Below are 21995 nucleotides of genomic sequence, written 5' to 3' on the forward strand. Positions count from 1 at the left end.
ACACAGCTTCTCGAGAAATCCCCTCATAATTATCCTCTCTCTCTGACCATTAGTTCTCTCCTCCCTCTTTGTCTCTAATGATTTCGATCGACGATGACGAGAATCCGAGCGAAGGTTTAGGTTTAGATCGAACTCCAGATGGGTGATTGGGCGGCGGCTCTAAAGATGCACGAGATCAGCGATGCCTAGCAAGATGGGGCGATGCACGGCAAGAATGTATCTCCGGCGAAAAAAATCAGTCTACCATGAAACTCTAACTGATTTCCAGCTGCCGCACCCATTTTCGATCTCCAAATGAGTCGTTCGTCGTCCATTCGAGATCTATTTTGTTCATTGATGTTGTTTATGTTTGGCTTGTACTAAATTAGTTGCTGCATCACGTCCACCATTTCGAAGACCGGTGGATAAGCCACTACTTTTTGTCATGATTTCGGTGTATTTGTTTTGATTTCTTCAAGTTTTGTCATGATTTCTATTTATTGTAGTTTTGTCGGTACGATTTTACGATACGTATTCATGATGTTTTTTTGTTTTATGATGATTTTACAAATTTTGTCATGATTTCTTTATGGGTGTTTCGATTTCTCCGAATTTTGTCATTATTTTGTTTAGTATAGTTTCGTTGGCACAAATTTACAATACATATTCATGAGGTTTTCTTTTTCATGGCGATTTCATAAATTGTCATTATTTCAGTTTGTGTTTCAATTTCTCCAAATTTTGTCTTGATTTTAGTTTAATGTAGTTTCGTATGAATAATTTTATAATACATATTCAAGATGAATTCATGAAGGATTTCAAGCAATTAATATGTCATGAAAATTTATGATGATATTTTTACAAAAATATATTATTTATTGTCATTGTACATCCGTAGTTATTGTTTATGAATATTCATTTCAAGTTTGGTAGATGTTAGTTTTATTTTTAAATGTTTTAAGATTTTAGGCGAGAGAAAAATTGGAGAGAGAGTATTAGAATAGAAAAAGATAGGAGAAAGAATGAGATAAATTAGGAAAGATAATGAGAGTGAAAGATTATTAAAGATTAGGAGAGAGAAAAGGTAGTTTAGTATTTATTTGAATTTGATGCCAGAAAAATAAGTTTTTAAACCCACTAGGATGAAAACTTAAATATTTATATAGAAAATGACATCTATTTAAGTTCCCTTTCTTTCTTCTTTTCTTCCATGCCGTTTGCTCCTTTTACTAATACCTTTGTATAAGTCTTGAGATTAATAAAAGGGCTCATCTGAGTCACTCTCTCTGTCTCTCTCTCTCTCTCTCTCTCTCTCATATTATATGAGTATATTGAGAAATTGATTCCGATCAGTTTTCCCGATCAAGGACGACAATATATATAACACGATGGTGTCGGTGAATAGGAACGATGAAGAAGAACTCAACCAGCCCTTGGTTGACAGTACTTCTACTTCACCTTCAAACAGCGTGGCGCAAGGCCAAACTGATCAAGCGAAAGAAGAAGATTACAGGGGGAAATTAGACCTCAAGTCAAAGGTGTGGATTGAATCAAAGAAGCTATGGCATATAGTTGGCCCCTCCATCTTCAGCCGCATCGCCACTTACACGATGAGCATCATCACCATAGCCTTCGCCGGCCACCTCGGAGACCTCGAACTCGCTTCCCTCTCCATTGCTAACAATGTCATCATCGGCTTCAATTTCGGCCTCCTGGTACCCTTTATTTCTCTCATTGATATCGATTTCTCAATTTTAGTATGCTATTTCAATATTGAGTATCCCATAATGTTCATTTTATTTGGAAAAAAACATGCATGTTTGTAATGGTTAAGATGTGGAAAAATGAAGGGTCAGAATTTGTTCTCAGATTTCATAAACATTTCACTGCCCGTTCAGTTAAGTTTTTATTTTTTAAGTACTTATTTCTTATTTTACTGATAGGTAATTCTCTCACAGTACAGTAGTACACTACTTTTAATTAAAAAAAATAAGTATTTATTTTAGTTAGTGAAACACACCCTGAGTCTTATTTAGATTTTGAAATATGAAAGTGTTAAAAGGAATGCAATCTTGTATGAAATGCGTAATCACTTAAAATAATCTAAAGAGTTAAAGAGAACTCTCGAAGCGTAAAGTCTCTACAAGAAGTACATTAAAAAAATGTTATATAGTATATGTTATTAATTTAAAATTTTGGCATATAATCTAGCGCCCTGCTATTCGCAAGGAAGAAATGCAAGAAATCACGCCAGGAAAAACGCGTTTGGACCCATTCTGGATCCCATAAAAACCTAAAAAAATTTCAATAAATTTTTTAATATTATTTTATATGGTCCTATAAAAAATCAGCTCTAATAGATATCGGTAAGTATTACTTTTGGATTTATAGGGGAGAATTGAGCAATTTCGCCTTACGAATCCAAAAGTAATACTTTTCGATGTCTGTTAGAGTTGATTTTTTACAGGATCCCATAAAATAATATTCTAAAATTAATTAATATTTTTCTTGATTTTGTGAGACCAAAAATAGACTCTTTTTTTTTTTAGCGTAATTTCCTGCAAATGTTCCTTGCAATTAGAATTTCTGTATAATTTAACATGGCTTTGGATTCTTTTCATATCACTTTTTCTTTTACTATGCACATTTATTTAATTGTTTGCCGTTGGGACTTGGGAGAGAAGCTTCCATCCTCATTTATTTTAGAAAATTGATTTTGACACTCTATTTTTTGTGTTAAGTGATATTACAAAACCAAAAGTGAAGTGCCACTAACTAAAAATAGAGTATCAAAATCACATCCCTTATTTTATTATCTGCCATATACATGAATTCCCATCCTTTTGGCAGTAAATAGTAATGGACCATTCTTTCATTAAGTACTATGTCTACTTAAGTACGTGGACCTTAAAATTGCATGAGTGCTTCCTCTTCAAAAATGAGAAAACAGAGAAAGAAAGTACGTACCAATCCACAGTCTCCGACAACAAACCAAACAGACCACAATATATATACACTTTGCTTCCAGTTTTGTATTTTACTTTCTGAAACCATATACTTTGAGCACAAGGACGGTTCTTGGTTCACAGAAAAATTTTAACTGCACATAAATCTTTCTATGGATTTTTTTTGTCTTGAGACTGGAATGTCACACAAATCGGTACTAGTGGGGACATACCTTTTCTTAAGACCGCTTTACACGTGATTTGATCCACTTAAATTTTCTTTTAAACTCCTAATTTTGTACTTAGATACTTATCTCAATATTTTATTGTTTTGGTGTTGTCTCCAGTTATTATAGTTTACAAAATTCTATCAAATATTTCCAACCAAAAAACCCTTACAAATACTTCAGAAAAATACTTAAATAACAGTCTCTGTTTTTGCTTAGAAAATAAGGACAAATTCAAAAACAGTGCTACCAAATAATATGTGTTCTGTTGATTGTGTTTATGCTTTGTTTTTTCTGATCCCTTCCTCATTGTGCGTATATCTCAATCAGTTGGGGATGGCGAGTGCATTAGAGACCTTACGTGGGCAAGCCTTCGGAGCCAAGAGGTACCACATGTTAGGCATATACATGCAAAGGTCGTGGATTGTGCTCTTCCTGTGCTGCTTCTTGCTACTGCCCCTCTACGTATTCGCAACCCCGTTGTTAAAGCTCCTGGGACAAACCGACGACGTGGCGGAGCAAGCCGGGTTGGTGACCTTGTGGATGATTCCGCTCCACTTCAACTTCGCCTTCTTGTTTCCGGTGCAGAGGTTTCTTCAGAGCCAGCTTAGGACGGCGGTGCTGGCGTGGGTTTCGTTAGTGGTTTTGGTGATACACGTGGGGATTAGCTGGGTTTTCATATACTGGTTGGAGTTTGGGGTGGTGGGCGCCGCCGTGACCTTGGATGTGTCGTGGTGGTTGACGTTTTTTGGGCTGTTCGGATATACTCTTTTGGGTGGATGCCCAGATACTTGGTCTGGTTTCTCCATGGAAGCCTTCTCCGGACTTTGGGAGTTCGTCAAGCTCTCTGTTGCCTCTGGTGTCATGCTCTGGTAAACTTCTTCTAACCTTTCCCTACATAATAGAGTGCTTGTTCAGGGCAAGATTATTCCCACCGCTCTCCTACCGCAGCATTCAATTTCACTGTCTGTCTCAGCAATAAATGATACGGAAGAGTCTTTTAAAATCCGGATCAATCGTCCAAAACATTTTTAGACGGTAAAATTAAAAGCGGTGGGGGAGCAACGAGGATCGACTTTCTGCTTCAATGTCCTTAGTCAGCCTTCAAGTTGTGCCGATATGCCAATGTAGGTACTTTTATCACTAAACTTTAATGTGAGGCTCATGCGCCTAGAAAACCATGTTGATTGAATGATTGCCCTAGTATTTTTCGAGGTGTACGTGTAAATTGATTCGGAAAACCTACATAATTATCGCAAAAAATTACTAAGAAAGTGGCCGTGATCATGTGGCACTACTTCATAAGCACCGCATAACTTTCCTACGTAGTCTCATATATTAATATATACACATGCGTGTATAATACGTGCAGTATATAATTATATGCATGAACGTGAATATGTAAAATAACGAGAGTATTTTCCACTTGTCCCTTCTTCTTTTTTGGTTTGAAGGTCATGGTTCTCTGTATTAGTTTACGCGTATCTCAGACGATTTTTTTGCTCTTCGCCCGGTCAAAAGAAGAACATCCACATGGAAACTAGGAAATTCACAAATAATTTTTCCTTAACAAACCCGACCAAGCCGACTTCAAGCTAGACTATTACCTTGACGAACCCGATCGAACTAAACCCGAGCTTTGAAAAATGTTACCCAGCCAAACTCAAGTCAAGTTGTTCAAGCTCGAATCAAACAGAATTCGGCTCGATTTGGCTCGTTTAAAGTCCTAGCCGAAGGTAATATCAATGGCAAGAAAATTTATTGAAAGGTTATGTGTTGAGAGAGAGAGGTTTTGAGAACCCGGACAAAGCAGATCGAGTGTTTTGGATCGATGCTTCTGTCCGGACCGAATTGGCTCCATGAATGATTGGCAACTACTTCAATTAATTGAATACAGGTACAGGTAGGGCACGTTCGATTGCGACGTTAAGGATATTGGGGACCAATTTATTAATTGCAGAACAAGATTGATTCTCTTCTTTTTATTAAAGTTGGTATATATCATTATCATCTATGATCAAGTGGACAATTCAAATACCAAATTTAAGTGCAAAACCATGATAATATAACATATATATATATATATATATATATATATATATATATATATATATATATAGATGAATATTTTAGTTACAGAAATTGGAGAATTTTTTGTTTGAACGCTCCAGAAAATATCTATTAATTGGTACTTTTTGTTTCTATTTTCATTGTAACCCATTACTAGCTCTAGCTAGCTAGGTCTGCATAATCACGAACACAATACTCGTAGGCAGATAGATAGTCACGACTGTAGAGCTAAGTATGACACAGAGCACAATTATGTACAAAATAGCTAAGCCACCACCGACATATATGATACGACACATTTGACACCTCTACTTACAGGAGCTTATCTAATATCATGGGGAAATTAAGTGGTATCAGTTTCTGCCCTCTCCCCCTCGTGATCTAGTCATCGCCATGTTCATCCATTGGTAGAAACAATCCTCATCTAGCTCTTTATCACTGTTTTTATCCCATTGTAGCCAAACACACACTAACTTATAATTCAATTCAATGTCCCGGCCCTATGTATTTTCGAACTTAATTCTATCCTTTTTTCCGTCCTCCATAATAATTTAATATTTTTTTCATTTCTTCAGTAAATTGAAGCACTATGGTTAGATGCTGCAGTCATCCTATTGTAGAATAGGTTACCTCTCAATGATTTAAATTAATGGTAAGTAATTCCTTACGTGATTTATGGTGCAGTTTGGAGAACTGGTACTACAGAATATTGATAATGATTACCGGGAATTTGAAAGATGCTACTCTTGCTGTGGATGCATTGTCTATATGGTACGTACAATATTTAAAAAAAAAAAATTCCTCTTTGATTTAATTTGCTATTAAAAGAGGTGAGAAGAGAAAACTAAGGTGGTATTGGACTAAATTATTTATATTCCGTGAATAATTTCGTTGTTAGTGAATTTCTTTTAGTTTTGGTCAACATATTTAACTTTTTATTTGTCTCGATGAGAGCAGAGCAATCAGGAAAAAAATTAAATAGCACCAGATTGAAAAAAATTTTAAGACAGAAAATACAACACACGAAAGTTGTCTTTTTAACTTATGTTTGTCTCTAGCAAACTTTTTAGAGCTTGTCACTAACATTAGTCACGCCAAAACTCAGTTGAGCACATATTCTTCCAAAAATCATAACAAATTATATCCAAAAAACCTGATTTTCAGCGTGGCCGATGTCTAGGATTGGCTCCACAAAACTAATGGATTGGATCATTAATGTGAACCCGGAAAAAAGGCCCACAAATAGAAAAACTATATCTATGGTATGGATTTTCTTATCAATAATGTGTTTGGTTTTGATTTGACAGTATGAGCATCAATGGGTGGGAAATGATGATTCCTTTAGCTTTCTTCGCCGAAACAGGGTATATATGCTCCTTTCCACCCTCTTTTTTCCTTCGTTGGATGGCTACTGCTTCTGCGATGGCCTACCACTTATAATGAGTAATTGACTGATGAAAAGATAGTAAAGTCAAACGACCGCGAAAAAAACAAACAACGACCAATAGATGAGATGACTAAGCAGCAGGACCGGCCCAACGGTTTTTAGTGTTTAAGGCCTAATAAAAAAAAGTACATTCTTAAAGAGTTAATACTTAATAATTTTTACAATAATAATCACAATACGAGAAAGCTAAATCAATATAAAGTTTTACTACTAATCATTACATACGAATGGGATGGTGGGCACTTCGGCTTATGGGATGATGAGTCGAGGTAACTCATTACTTTCAATTGAGCATTTTTTTCTTTCTATTGGGCTTAAAGAAAGTCATATTCAAATCCAAGTAATAAAGATATTGGAGTGCCCAAAAAATTTGAGACTTTTGGGATTCCTCGTACCTGGGCCTTCTTGGGCCTGCCCTGCTAATAATAAGTAGTAATCCCTAATGCTACTGCTACCAATAACTTTGATGCCGATCGTGAACCAACAGAGGGGCTCGCGCGCTCAGGTCCCTTACGGATGATCCGAGTCATTCAATAATTTATATAAAATATGAGTGATTCCGTAAAAAATCAACTCAATCTAATATGTATAGGTGTTCCATCCAATCTTCCATTTTTTTCATTCAGATCACAAGATCCTTAAATCTGAATGACAAAAATGGAAAATTAAATCGAGTACCTACATATATCGGATTTAGCTGATGTTTTATGAGCCTACTCAAATTTTTTTTTTAATTATTGAATGGCTTGAATCGTTCATACAGGACTCGTAGTGGGTCTCGTGGGACCGTCCGTTCAGGATCGGTATAAAACCTATCGGTACCCCTAGCAAGTAATAAGTGAAACTGTATTTGCATGTACACGCTTTGGAAAAAATAAAAAGCTACTCCCACATTAGTTTACTTTGGGATCAGTTTTGCTAACCTTCGCCCACTAAGCAGAGGTTAATATCCCAATAATACTTTTAAACAAGTTCGGATATTAATATATTTTTACAATTATTAATATATTTTTATCGAATATCAATGCACCTTTTACTTATTATCTTTCGTCATAAAACATTTTCCTACTTTTATTTGTCTCCTTGCAAAAGATTGAAAGTTTCGTGTAAAGTTCACTAAAGCAAAAGAAACATGGAAAGTTCATGTTTTGCCACAACCATCCACTTGTTGTGTCCTTTCTTGACGACAATGATGTAATTGTAAAGAAGTCCAATTTGGTAAATAGATGCATTCAAATATATACGAAGTTCAGCGTAAAGTTAACATTGAAATGTTGACTTCCATGAATTGTCGTATATGATGAATAAAATCAAGCTATTGATTGGCCAAAAAAAAGATAAAATAGAAGAGAGATTATTATATTTGGGACCTTTATTTTTTAATTTCTCTTGAAAAGATCTCATCTTTACCAAACAAAATGGTTCATTAATTAGTTAGAGCAGGGCAACAAGTATATGTTTATATCTCCAAGCTCGAAGGGTTTGACTATAACTTTCAGCGAAAAACTCTTCGCATACTGCAATCCCAAACCCCTAGATCGAAGCAAAATCATAATGGGGCTATTCGAAAAGGTCCATCCAAAGATGGTGTATTGGAATGATAACTATATAGTGTGTTTTTCAAGTTGAGATCATATCATTTTGTACATATAGGAAGAAGAGAAGAAACGAAAATGTTGGGAGTTATTACCCCTTTTGTTATTGGCCTACCATAAAGTTAAGACGTCGTAAAGTAAATCTATCAAAATTTGTTGTTAACATTAGATAAATATAAATCATAAAAGTTTGTCGCGTAATTGTAAGATGTATAAATTACATACCTAAAACTTGATTGTTTTGCTAAGCTTATATCATGATGAAATTTACAGAGTAAGGGTTGCAAATGAGCTAGGTGCGGGGAACGGAAAAGCAGCTAGATTTGCATCAATAGTATCCGTGGTACAATCCACCATTATCGGCTTATTCTTTTGCGCACTGATAATGATGTTACATCACCAGATAGCATTGATCTTCACATCTAGCACAGATGTCCTCGACGCAGTGGATAGTCTTTCTTTACTCTTGGCCATCACCATTCTTCTTAACAGCGTCCAACCAGTCCTTTCTGGTGAATTGCTTATATTCGAATTTAAAACCATTTTGTTTGAACAGTTTAATTTTACTTCTTCGTATGTTTAATTATGTGTTTTATTTTTTGTAGGGGTGGCTGTTGGATCTGGATGGCAATCGAAGGTTGCATACCTAAATTTGGGATGCTACTACCTTGTTGGGGTTCCTCTTGGAGTAGTTTTGGGTTGGGTATTTGACTTGGGAGTTGAGGTATGTTTCTTCTTCCTCTCTCTCCTTTTGGTTCATTATTATAGGAAACATTTTACCAGATAAAACAAACCATGTTGGAACAAGGACATGCCCTGTATGTGAAGGACCCATTGTTCACTACAAGAAAAAACACAATTGCCAACTAACGATTTAGGTTAGTTGACTAATGTTACCTTTTTAGTCGGCAAAAGCCTTTCCCGACTGAAGATTTGGTTGGCAAGATTAGTCGGTGAGTGAGAGTCGGAAATGTATTTGCCAAAGTAATTTTAGTCGGGAATTTAGTCGGCAATTGTGTAATTGGTTGTAGTGTGTACTTACTACAACTAAACAGTCTTGAGCAAATCCCCTCTTTTATTGTAGTTATAAAAAAAAAAATGGCAGAATGCGATTCAATAACTACTTTGAAAAACAGGAATATTTGTTGTTTTCACGACACATTCGACTAAGGAAAAGTAGTTTTGAGAATGTGTTTTTCGGCACAATGGTCAGTTTTAAAAATTCTCCAGAAAATAAGTTTTGAAAAAAAAAAAAAGAGCACGTCGAACAAGTTTTGTGTATTTTCAAAAAGCATGAGAGCTCAAGGAAAAAATGGTACCAACGAGGTGTGGTAGTTCCGCAATTTTAACTTCGTGAAACTAACAACAAAATTTCAAAGGAACTCAATAACTCAAGTTGCCTGCCAAAAAACAAAAAAAATGTTCAAAACAAAATGAGGATAAAATAACTTGTAGTTAAAAGAAATTAAATCAAAAAGATATTATCTTCAATGTCCTTATAATCAAATTATCAACTTTTATTGGATACTGGATTTGGACAAATATTAGGGCATTTGGGGAGGGATGATATTCGGGGGAACAGCTGTACAAACAGTAATATTGGCGATCATTGTTATGATGTGCAATTGGGAAAAGGAGGTAATTTTTCTTATTGAATTGCAATTTGTTAACCATTTGATTTACATCCATTTATGTACATATAGATATAGATCTTGAAACAAATTTTCCCTCCTAATGGGTGAACTGCAGGCTGAGAAAACTACTATGCATGTACAAAAGTGGTCAACTCCTCCCAATACGGATAGTGAATCATAGCTTTCCGATGAACCTGAGATTGAGCTGATAGAATTTACCGCTCCATCACAGTTAATTCAAAACTACGAGGTGGTGTATTTTTGTTGTCGTTATATTAAGTTTGTTAGTATACCGGGGTTTTTTTTCCCAAACATATTACTGGGTATTTATTCCCTCTGCTAGAGGCTCTTTTAGAAATGTACTAGGTAAAACACTTTGTGCACAGCACAAATGTCATGCCCGTTGTTGATTCGTAATTGCATAAAATAACTTTTGATTTAGTACACAGTAAAGATTAGTTGCTGCTCTGCTGCAATGATATTTATCTATGGTTTGGAATTAAGAAGCTGAGAATCAGCAGGTAGTTATGCAAGCAGATCGAATATGAAATAGTCGTAGAACAATAGTATCATATGTACTGATTATATACAGCAGTAAAAGGCCGGCCGACAGGCTTTTACATGTGCAGCTTACATATTATTATTATTATTATTATATATAGGTGAACTCCTCGTGCTTCATACGGTGCGTCGTCATGCCCGTTGGATTTTGTTTGAAATTTAGATTAGATACCCTGAATTATGACCTTCTATAGTAAAAACACTGATGTCCTTGAAGTAGAATTGATACTCCATCTCTTTCCTCTTGGCTCTCACCATTCTGCTCCAACCAGTTCTTCATTTCTGGTGAATTTCTTATGCTCGAATGTACTCTGTATAACTTCTTTTTTTTTTTTTTTAGAGTAGTATTTACATCCTTGTACGTGTGTATCTTCACTCCACACACAAATACACACACATATCCATATCCACATCCACATCAGAATAGGTGGCCCGTGCGATGTGTGTGCTTGAAGTACTGTAGAAAGCCGGAGAAGAAGAGAGCTAGGGCAAAACAACATCCCACCTACCCAGTTACATGCATGCACGCAAATTAAATGGATTTTTGTCTATACGCATGCAACCTAATTAAAACATAGTATATAGGGGGTTTACGCCTATCTAATCAGCAACTGACACATCATCGATTCACTAAAAACATTAATAAATGTTACATAGATACTACTATTTTTAAGTAAACTTGGGTTAAAAATAAATTGGCCCACTTTAAACCCAGTTAAAAAATACAGTAATAGTTTCAGATTGCTAGTGGTTGACAATTGGCGGGATTAATTAAATCTCCTGATGCAAAAAATTGATTTTTTCGAAAGCTAAAACCTTTTTGCCTTACATATGCCGTGTAACAACAAGTTGCAGCATCTTCTGGTTCTTCAAAAAAAATGCCTTGACATGGCTCAACAGGGCCATTGTACGCAGAAGCCTCGACATGTTGGTCACGTTTCGGCAATTCTATATCACTCTGATTATCCACGAATTGTTGCTCTACAAAATATTCTCCCTCCAATGTCTTACCACAATATTGATGCTCTGTTATTCACCCTTCAGTACGTGACTTTATTCGGTAATAATCCGATAAATTGTAGTAGAACTCTTGCTTCCGTTCTTGTTCTTGTTCTTGTTCTTGTTGTGGTTTTCTCTTCTTTTTTTTTCTTTTCTGTTTCCCCTTCCAATTGTCTAACCATATTAGTTACCAACCAATAGCAATCTATAATTATTTTGTAACCGGCTTTAAAGAGGCCGGCCCCCCTTTTTCTTGACGGTAAATCTACTGGTACAGAAAATTCGTACAAATTTTGCGTATAGATTTGTTGTGGAGTTCACTACGGGTTTCACATAAATGATTCCAGCCGTTCATTAAATGTAAAATAATTTTTCAAGGGCGTCCGCAAAAAATTAGTTCAATCCAATACTTATAGGTGCTCAATCCAATCATATAATGTTTCATTATCCTAGAATCTAAATCAAAAGTTAGATGATTAGATCGAGCACTTATAAGTATCGGATTGAGATGATTTTTCGCGAGGGCTTTGGAAAAAATATTTTACATTTGAACGGCTTGGATCATTTGTGTATAACCCATAGTGAGTCCCACAACAAATCTGTACGCAAAATTTGTATGATTTTGCTATACCAGTAGACTTGCTATTTTCCTAACCTAGGTTTAGTTGAGAATGGTATCCTTATTAGATTTATTGATTTTTTAATGAATCGATGATGTGTCAATTGTTGATTAGTTTTTTTTTTTCCAATGTTGTATACATTAGAAGGGGTTAGCGGGATGTTAGTTAACAGGGGGTTCAGAGACTGTTTATAGTCCTGAACCCCAAATTCGCCTTCCGTAAGACTCGAACCTCCACCTCTACTATGGAGGAAGACTGAGACAACTAATTTCACTAAGAAGGGTTTCACAATTGTTTATTAGTTGGATATGCGTAATTTGTAAACTCCTAGAAATAAATTAATTGCTCAAATGTTCGACTTTCTGTGTGCCCCATCGTTCGTGTCCCGATCCCCCAATGGAGGTATCGGCTTGATCGTCCTTGTTCGCACTAATTTTTTTTACAAAAGTGGTACACAAAATAATGGTTGTGTAAAACACAACACACAACCAATCTCTAGTCTTCCATGGCTGTAATGAATTGTCAGGATTCGCTCAAACTCTTCCTCATAAAAGTTAAACTTATCCATGGAAGAGTTTTTTTTAAAATCTAGACCGTCCAAATACATTTGGACGGTCAGAATTACACACACAACCAACACAACGGTTATGCAAGTAGCATTTTTGTTCTTTTTAGTAGGATTTTAAATCAGGATTGTTATGGGATTGACTAGTATCAAATCTTTTCTGAAATATATATTAATTCCATATAGCTGAACTGCAGATGGAATCTATCTACACCTATCCTTCTATGATCCGGATCCTCTATAAGCATCTCTCTGTGAGGATTACGTAAGGCTTTTAATGCGGTGTTGTCAACACATCAATGAGGAGATCCAACGGCTCATAAATGCCCTTCTTTTTTGTTTAACTAAACAACGTCATTTTATGGCATAATTCCCTTGCGGAGCTGAACTCGAGCCAAGTTGTTCATGCTCGAATCGAATTCAAGCCGAATTTAATAAGATTCGGCTCGTTCACAGCCTACTTCTATAGTAAATAAATATTGTTGACTTTGTTACTCCCTCTTTTGTTAACGTCACTTCCCTGCAAGTGCATTTTTGGTGCTTTCAAGGGAGTGACGTTAACAAAAAAAGAAATGACAAAATCATTTTCCTAGACAAAAGGGAGATTAGTGATAATATATGCCTTACGAGATGACAAGTGGCACTCACCCATCGATTAAGAATTCTTAGGATAATTTTTCGCACGTGTGAAGCTTGAAAGAATCTGTTTTTTTTTTAATTATTTCATACGGACGCTGTTATTATCATACCTCTCTTAAAGAAGATTCAGTTTGATCTAATTTTCGCTAGCAATTTTTGGTCCAATTTGGACAATTGTAGCCCTCAATTGTTCAGCTGTGTTTCTTTGTCCGTTGGGCAAAATGGTCATTTGGCTTCCTCCACTAACTCGGTTACGTGGCGTGATGGGGCTTCCTCCACGGCTCCACTAACTCACCCGACTTTCCCCTCATCTCTTTGCGAATTTCACAGACCTAAAACTACCACGGAGAACTCTCTCTCTCTCTCTCTCTCTCTCTCTCTCTCTCTCAATCAGTCAGTCGATCGAGCGGCGCCCCGCTCCGGCCACCTCCCTCTCTCCCAACGAAGAGAATATCTTCATCGTCTCCCTCTCTCTCCTGAGATCCTTTCACTACGAAGTCAACCATAACCAAACCCCAAAATCAAAGATTTCCCATCACCGAAAGCGAAATCTCGTGGGCTGGAACCAAGGCCCAGATCATGCGGCTTCGACCGCGAGATTTCAGGCCAAAAAATTCTGTTATGGGATAGGTTAAGATCCCAGAGCCAGGCGAGGAACTGAGGTCACCACCGACGAATTTGGTTCAGGGTCCCACAGATCTATTGGGTCTCGACTTGGACACAGTCCAGAAGCATTTTCATCTCTTCTTTCTTCTCCATTCGTGTTGCATGTATACTATTTTTAGTTGGTGATGTTTTCTCCCTTCCTGATTTTTGTTGCAAGTTCGCTTTTGTGGCTCTATTCTGAAATCGTGTAGTAATATTCCTCTTTACCACGGCTCTTTAGGGTTTCTGATTATAAAGCTTCTAATTACATTGTTGATGTTTGCATGCGGTATTTGATTTACAAACTTAGGGCAATTATGTTGGGTAGTCCGGAAAATATGTTTTAATATGCTGAAAGTTATTGTTAAGCTACAATTTAGTGCCTAATCTGCAAAGGTATGTTTGCATTACATATTAAGGATATCCCATTATACTATATCTGAAAAAGATTTTGTATTTCCCTCGGGGCCATTTTGTTCATGATTTCTCTGTCATCTTTGCAGATTTTCATGATTTCTCTGTCATCTTTGCAGATTAGACTTTATATTTTGTATGCATTTATCAACCATTCTCTCAAGTCAATCTAAAGAATATTTTATTGAACTTGGTTGGCTTTGTTAGTGACCCCTGATTCTTTCCTAGACTGTGGCTGGGAACTCTCTCATCACTGTATATCTTTGGTAGTTTGATCTCTGGAAGTGCTTTGGTTGTCTGAGATAGTACCTGGTTCTTTTCTTCATTCTCTGTACTCCACAAGAATTGCAAAGTTAGATAGATTTTTAATGCAAACTTTCCATGTATCGAAATGCTGTAATTGGCCTACTCCAGCTTCTAGCATCAATAACTTCAGTTCTTTAGGGGTTTTTAATCCGTTGCCACTTGATTATTTTGATGATGTTATTGCATTGTTGATATCCTTCAGGCGTGGGTAGAAAATGTAAGAAAATGCGTCTCAGAAAAATCACAGGCTACAGTCGAGGCAGATATCCTTTACCATTTACTATCGGAGGTAGTTTGGATTTAATCTCTATGGATATCCTGTGTCTTCCTTAGATACCATCTGGACTTAGGGTTTTTTTCTTTGGTCATTCTTTCAGGTTAGATTTCCGAGCTTTCCCTTCACCCCTGTCCCTGAAGTTGAAATGCTAATGTGTTTATTATGGCAGGTTGAGTTATGCGGCTTATGCCAGGCTCAGTGCAAGGAGATGCTGAAAGGTTCAATAAATCTTAAGGTCCTGCCATGTTGGTGATTTATTATGTTCTCTCAAAAGATTCATAGTGTCACACCGAACATTTTATGCATCTCTTTTTGGATTTTTGCAGAAACTTGAGGCACTTTTTCAGGAATTGGATGATTTCACTATCAACATTCCGAAGTTAAAACTTTTGAAGCAATATCGCAGTGATGCTATCTTGTGGATTTCCTGTTTGAATGGGAGGATCAGGAAAATGTGGTGAACGAGATGTCTTCCATTCAAAGGGATGGAGAATTGTTGAAAATTTAAGGTCTAATCCCTACGGCATGCATCTCGTCTTTAGATTTGTTGGCCATTGATTGTTCCATTTTATCAATTTATTAACCATCACGTCTAGCTTATGTGCTTCTCATAGTTAATGAGTCATCTCAGGTTGAGTTGAAGAAGGCTTGTTGCAGGGTAAAGGCCCTGAAGGTGATACAGCTTATATTATTCCTTCACAAATTTCAATCAGATGATAAAGTTTACAATATGTTATATGCCGTATCATGGTCTTTTTCTCAAGTTTTTTTAGCTGTATTTACTATGTATGTATTGGATGGTTTCAGTTATCTGATAATGCATGATGTGATTTTCTTTTGACTCATCATCAAGTTTGCTTATTTGATTTATGTATTCATGATTCAAAATTTTACTTAGTGGAACCGATGCATCTTTGACTTATCTATTAGTAGTTCTTTCCAATGGGCTTTTTGGGGTTTGATGAAAGAAAGAAAAAGGTGAGTAAATAAGATTTTCCTTTTCGTTTGTTTGGTTCTTGATTTGGGAGGAAAACAAAAGGCCCTGGGGAAAACAAGTCAAAAGTTTTGTTCTTCTGCAATGTGTTCCCTCTTTCTTTCCTTCTTTTGTCTTTTTTACTTAAGTTACCTTCTTATTTTGTTCATCTTTTATCTTAGATTAACCATGGGGGAGTTTTTGCCACTCCTATTCCTTTCCTCTTTGCAAACCAAACAAATAAAATAACTTTGCTTTTCTGTCTTTTCATTCCTCTTTCTTGCCACTAAGTTTCAGTCTCTATGTGAGAGCATGTTAATCCATTTATGAGAGCATGTTAATCCATTTATGTCACATTGGTGCAGGCTCTCAGAAGTAAGATGTCCTTGGACTTCATCCAAGTAATGACGGAGGCAACCATGTATGTGTCATTCTCTTGATAACTCTTAAATTAAGAGCAACAATCTTTGCTTTAGTTTCTCGTTAGTAATTTACTCAATAACGTTCATTTGGGCAACATTCTTCAGGCTGCAGATTGGGAAGGAGAGGTTGTTTGGCAATATTTCTGGAGTACTTTCAACTGCTATGTTTTGGGAAGAAAGATCGAGCAACACATGTTCTTGCTAGTGAAGCTCAGATGTTTGATTTTGAGGATGTTGTAAGGTATAGTGCTTGTTCATCCTTGGCAGCTGTGCTTTCTGGCTTGTATCTTTTTGTAACTTTTGAGTTTCGATATTGTAGGACTTTTGAGGACATATGTGCTATTCTACCTTCTGTTGGTGTTCTCATGGATGCCTTGTCGGTTGCCAAATCCTGGTTAAAGATGTCTGAGCCATTTTTAGTTATGCAATTTGTCGTGCAGATACTTATGCATATGAAACAAACTTTTGCAGCCTTTTTTTAATAGGCCTTTTGCAATAATAAATATAGCGTACTTGTGGGTATGAAACTCTACAACTTACATGCAGCCTATATTTCCAAAAAAATTCAATGGGCATGACGGACGTGCCTCGCACGTCGCGATGTACCTAGTACCTTATGGAAATCAAGATCTTGAAAAGGTGATGTGGGGTATCTCAACTTCGAGATTTTTATCAAAATAATCCTTTTTTTTAGAATTATTGGCCAGAATACGTACTCTCATTTTCAAACCATTTTTAAAACTGCTCGGTAGAGCCACTTCAACAAGCGCTACCTGAGTAGCGCTATAACAATTGGCGTTATTTGCCATGTGGCGCTCTGTCATGTGCTGTGTTGGTTATATGACGTGGACTAGCGCCACTTGAAGTAGCTTTACCTAATAAGGTAGCGCCACTTGAATTAGCTCTACCTAATCAGGTAGCGCCATTTCAAGTGGCTCTACCTAAATCAGGTAGTGCCTTTTCAACTGGCTCTACCTTATTGAAACATCTTCCCATTAATTTGATCACTTGTCTTGCTCATGGTGAAAATGAAAGTAAAATCGTTAAAATAAAAATTGCAAACCACTAGTGTAGAATATTCGATCATTACAACGTGAATAGCGGAAACTATTGTATTTTATGCTTAAGAAAAGATAGATTGACAATAACTACTTTACTTAAAATTGAAAAAAAAATGATTGTCCAAAATATAACTAATATATATATATAGAACAATGTTGATGGCACTTTAATTCGCTTTAGGGTTTTTATTAACTTCACTGGAAAAAAATTTATTTATATTTTCAGCTTTATTTTGCTACGCATCGTGTATATTTATTTTGCTACTGAAGAATTCTAAATATAGTTAACTTTCTCTAATTTATTTTGAAAACCTCATTAAATGTTAACTGCCTTTAATTATGTGGTACTGATTTTGTTATTTTAAACGACAATTTAACAGTTGACACTGAAGCATTACAAAAACTAATAACCATCATAACTTCGCATTATATAGCTCTAACAACAATACTTATTCTCCAACTTCCATGAAAGAAAATAAAAACTAAACATTGCAAGTTACAGATCCATTTTAGCAATTGAAAAGTCAAACAGATACATAATTTTAAACATTACAAGTTACATATTTTGTACCGAAGATGACGCTTCTCCCCTCTTTGAACATTTTCGCTTGTTATGCCCATGTCCACCACACAAGGTACAAGACTGTTTGTGTGATGGTTGTGCCTCAAGCCAGTTGTCCATCATATCCATCTCATTTCGAAATCGATTTACTTGTGGACGTCCTCGACCCCTAAGACGTTCTTCATCAGGATGAATTATTGGCCCATTGTAGGGAGGCCAATATGATTTGTCATGCAGCGGTACGAACGTTTCAGAGCTATATATGGCTATGTTTGAGTCAAGCCTCCAAACATTGCCTATGAATCGTGTAGGGTCCATGGCCATTCTATGACACATTGCAATCACATGCGAGCACGGCATCCTCCATTGTTGCATCTTGTTGCAAGTACATGTCTGCTCAAATAGTGTACTGTGTGCCTGTGATTTCCTTTATATGGGCTAGTTGGATTCATTGAAGTTCGCACCTCGTAGATTCTCGTCTCTCTTTCAAACTCAATCACTTCGTGCCTTCTTGCTCTCATCCTCCATTCATCGTACTTTTCCATTGCGAATTTGCTAAATGTTTTACCTGATTCGATCCCCTCCCTTGCTTTGACGACATAGTTGTTGAAATACGTAACACACTTATAGAATGTCGTCCTAATTGTGGCCACTATAGGGAGGTGTCTGGCTTCCTTGAGGACTCCATTAAAGCTCTCAGATAGGTTTGTAGTACGCGATCCGTATCGCCTACCCTCATCATGTGCATAGGACCACTTACGTAGGGGTAGCTCTTCAAGATCCTTATTTACTGCACCGTTAGAAAACCTTTGAAGTTTTTGCAGCTCAATCTCAAACTTTCGAACTTGTATTTCACAGGCTGCTAGTTTTACTTGGTCGCCTACAGTTTTATTGTACCTCCGTGTGTAGTTTACCCCCAAGTGGCGGGGCGCAGTATCTGTGGTGTGCCACCGGAGGTCTCCATTGTGGAGCACCTTTGAGATATGAAAGAAGACCTGAGTGCCTATCTGAAATGAGACACAGGCCTTGACGTTGAGTAACATAAAATCTTATGCAATCGAGGAACCACCCCCAATTTTCCTTGTTCTCCTTCTCGACGATAGCGAATGCAATAGGAAAGATTTGATTCTCAGCATCTTGACTTACAGCAACAAGCAACGTTCCCTTGTATTTTTCTGTCAAAAAAGTACCATCAACACTAATTACTAGGCGACAATGCTTGAATCCTTCAATGGCAGGTCTAAAAGCCCAAAACACAGCATCAAATATAACATGTCCCGGCCTGCCTGTCTCCTTTGTTATGATATAGGTTTGAGTACCCGGATTCCTTTCTTTAATAGCTTCCAGGTATTGAGGGAGTTCAGCAAATGAGTCTTCCCAGTCACCGTAAATGGCTGCTATAGCCATTTACTTTGCAGCCCATGTCTTTGCATACGATGGGTAGTAACCGTCGCACTTATCTTTTACCATTGCTTGAAAAGCCTTGACCTTCGTACTTGGAGACGCTTCCACGGATAACATAATCATATTTGCAATGTAGCGAGCGTCGAGCATCTGATGATCTATGGTGACATTGCAAGCCAAGCAGCTGTGGGGTCCTGCATATCTCGTAATTTTCCAGACATCCTGGTCTGGCTTCCTTATTGCTCGAAGTCGCTATGAGCATAGGTTTTGGTTTGCGCATTTGTAGACCAACAAACGAGTTGTGGACTGTTCTATCTTTGCCACATAATTCCTGTCCATGCTATATTTTTTCACTGTATTTTTAACCTCAAGCTTCGAAAAGAACATCTGCGGAAAAAAAATCGATACAGGTAAGAGAATGCAATATTTTCAATGAATACCACATTTTACCTATGGAATGTATGATGGAATATAAAGTGGGAGAGTTCTCTTTAAAAAATACCTATCCCTCGAAAAGCTCAGACCTCCCGTCCCACCCAACGTGACTACTCATTGGCATTGGTGGACTAGGGTCAATGAGGTTGGTCCATGTGTCTTGTGTCATCATGGTGGATGGCTTTTCAAACATCCTTATTGGGTCTTGTTCGCCTTCGTCGGCCTCTAATCCTGCATCAACATCTTCCTCCGAGCTCTATGAGGCCTCATCAATGTCTCTAATATGCATGTCAAACGCTTCGATGTCTGTAATGTCATCATGTACTTCTTCATGTATGATAGGTTCCTCGTCAACGTTTTCCAAATTCTCCTCGTTTTCAATGAAAGTGTTGTCATTTTGTCGGTGTTGCGAAATATTTGGCCGCGATTGTCGTTGCAACCAATGACTCGAACGATGGTGTACGACACTTTCATTTGCTTGGCTACCTATGGCATCCATCGTTTCCGTGAACAAAACGGGGGTGTAGCCGGTGATTTTATCAGATATATCAAACATCATTTCCGATGCTACTATCATCCACGACATCAACTATGGCGTATTGGTATGTTGCATGAGGATAGCTCATAATTGGGAATGGGTATGTTATTTTCATCATTGTTGCCGGCATACCCGTTGCATTCCAAATCATCTCTTGCAAGTCATTAAGAGTTATCCTTCTCACAATTGATAAGGGGATTGTCCTACCACCAACGTAGGACGGGCCGTTTGGTTGTTGGACAACATGCCCACATATGTAAACCAATACGTACATAGGGTTTGAACCGCTCATTTTTAATGGAAGATGAAATTTGTAGTTCACGTTGTGTCTATATTTACTTTGGAGTTGACAGAAATGATTTATAGGGACTTGGCATTTTGTTCAGTCAAGTAAAGCCTATTTAAGTAGCTTTACTGAAGTCATTGCTCGTGCAGATTGATGGCTGGCAAGATTCAGGTCAAACTGGGCCGATCTGTGCATGGGGCCCAGTCAGGGTAGTGCCTCTTGAAATGGCTCTTCTTAGGTAGTGCCACTTGAAATGGCTCTACCCGTACGGCCTACACAAGATTCTATCGGGAGCTAAAGCTAGCGCCACTTAGGATGGCGCTACTCCATAAGAATAACGTCACTTTAAATGGCTCTACCAAAGTAGAGCCACTTCAAATGGCTCTTCCTAAGCCTGACAAGATTCTATTTGGGTAGTCCAATTAAGGTGTAAGCCAATACGGCCTGACAATATTCGTTTGAGAATAAACAGTCTATTCATAGGTCGGTTCGGCCCTTAGGGTGGATTGAGCTTTAAAAGTGAAATAGTAATTTATTTTTTGTCTTTATACCAAAAAAAATATTGCGTTTCTTAGTTTTGCGTCAATTTGTTGTTGATTCGTTTCAGCGAGAGGAATCGAAGAAGTATAAAAAATTTAGTCGAAACGAATACTGTAATTTTTTTTAAAGACAAAAGAATAAGTTCGAAAAAATTGTTTTTTTGACTCGCATTTGTCTTTATTCAAAAAATTACGAGTTTCGATCATAATTTTTACTTCTTTTATTCCTCTTGTCGAGACGAATTGATAGGTCACAAAAGTTTCACATAAAATTTACAAATGCAAAAATAAATGAAGTATGTACGTGCAGCAGGATTTCGGCAAAAAATGATCAAAATCTTTTGAAGGGCTTTCCCCTTCACGGGGACAGCTTCCATATTCTATCTCAGGTAGTGCTGCAAGCCTTCCATTTCAAGGAAATCATCCGTGAGATTAATGCCACTTGAAATGGCCCAGTAAAGTTTTGTCCAATGGCACTATCATTCTTAAATTGATCAAGCTCCACAATTGAAGCAGATGCCAATTAGTCAAACAGAAAACAAAACTAAAACAATAGAACAAAAAGAATGAGTCGAGCTATGACAATGTGGATCGTCACAATATGTCTTTTCTATCATTTGGCTACACTCACTTCTTGGCCAAACAAACAGTTTCACGTTTTTGCCAAAATAAAAAACATAAAAACAATCTACACATTGGTGTATTTCATATACCTGCTTGAACACAGTTAGAACAAAAAAATCAGTTCCAACACATGATATTCAATGCATATACCTGCTTCCCATTGTCTCACAAATCAATCTAAAATCCATGGCACCATTCAAACCCATTGGCCTACTTGCCATTGACCAT

The 21995-nt window shown here is 37.0% G+C and overlaps 2 protein-coding genes and 1 long non-coding RNA gene across 6 annotated transcripts; 2 read left to right on the forward strand and 1 right to left on the reverse strand.

Moving 5' to 3' along the window:
• Window positions 1-1194: 1194 nt before the first annotated feature.
• On the forward strand, window positions 1195-10341 carry LOC131331412 (protein DETOXIFICATION 27-like). Its single transcript, XM_058365337.1, has 8 exons — window positions 1195-1694; window positions 3482-4023; window positions 5906-5992; window positions 6529-6585; window positions 8537-8775; window positions 8869-8987; window positions 9812-9901; window positions 10013-10341. Exons 1-8 carry the CDS (start codon window positions 1368-1370, stop codon window positions 10076-10078), a joined length of 1527 nt encoding a protein of 508 aa, XP_058221320.1. The 5' UTR covers window positions 1195-1367; the 3' UTR covers window positions 10079-10341.
• A 3265-nt stretch (window positions 10342-13606) lies between these two features.
• LOC131331414 (uncharacterized) lies at window positions 13607-16840 on the forward strand. 4 transcript variants are annotated; one of them, XR_009201379.1, is made up of 7 exons: window positions 13607-14935; window positions 15093-15158; window positions 15250-15432; window positions 15538-15596; window positions 16262-16317; window positions 16424-16559; window positions 16638-16840. It is a non-coding gene; the product is annotated as an uncharacterized LOC131331414 (long non-coding RNA). The 4 variants fall into 4 exon arrangements; XR_009201380.1 differs by having other exon boundaries at window positions 16424-16840; XR_009201382.1 differs by lacking the exons at window positions 13607-14935; window positions 15093-15158 and having other exon boundaries at window positions 15195-15432.
• A 1442-nt stretch (window positions 16841-18282) lies between these two features.
• On the reverse strand, window positions 18283-19348 carry LOC131328389 (uncharacterized). Its single transcript, XM_058361336.1, has 2 exons — window positions 19088-19348; window positions 18283-18948 (listed from the first exon to the last, which is right to left on the reverse strand). Exons 1-2 carry the CDS (start codon window positions 19346-19348, stop codon window positions 18283-18285), a joined length of 927 nt encoding a protein of 308 aa, XP_058217319.1.
• Window positions 19349-21995: the final 2647 nt, after the last annotated feature.

The sequence above is a fragment of the Rhododendron vialii genome, chromosome 6a, assembly GCF_030253575.1.
Source record: "Rhododendron vialii isolate Sample 1 chromosome 6a, ASM3025357v1".
NCBI classification, from domain to species: domain Eukaryota; kingdom Viridiplantae; phylum Streptophyta; class Magnoliopsida; order Ericales; family Ericaceae; genus Rhododendron; species Rhododendron vialii.

What these genes read in the sequence shown, in the direction of transcription:
- LOC131331412 (XM_058365337.1), top strand. Translation starts at nt 1,368, where the DNA reads ATGGTGTCGGTGAATAGGAACGATGAAGAAGAACTCAACCAGCCCTTG. An exon ending in GTGGATGCATTGTCTATATG is followed by an intron (nt 5,993 to 6,528) that starts GTACGTACAATA and finishes TTGATTTGACAG; the next exon opens with TATGAGCATCAATGGGTGGG. An exon ending in CGTCCAACCAGTCCTTTCTG is followed by an intron (nt 8,776 to 8,868) that starts GTGAATTGCTTA and finishes TATTTTTTGTAG; the next exon opens with GGGTGGCTGTTGGATCTGGA.
- LOC131328389 (XM_058361336.1), bottom strand. Translation starts at nt 19,348, where the DNA reads ATGGCTATAGCAGCCATTTACGGTGACTGGGAAGACTCATTTGCTGAA. An exon ending in AGGGAACGTTGCTTGTTGCT is followed by an intron (nt 18,949 to 19,087) that starts GTAAGTCAAGAT and finishes GTCTCATTTCAG; the next exon opens with ATAGGCACTCAGGTCTTCTT.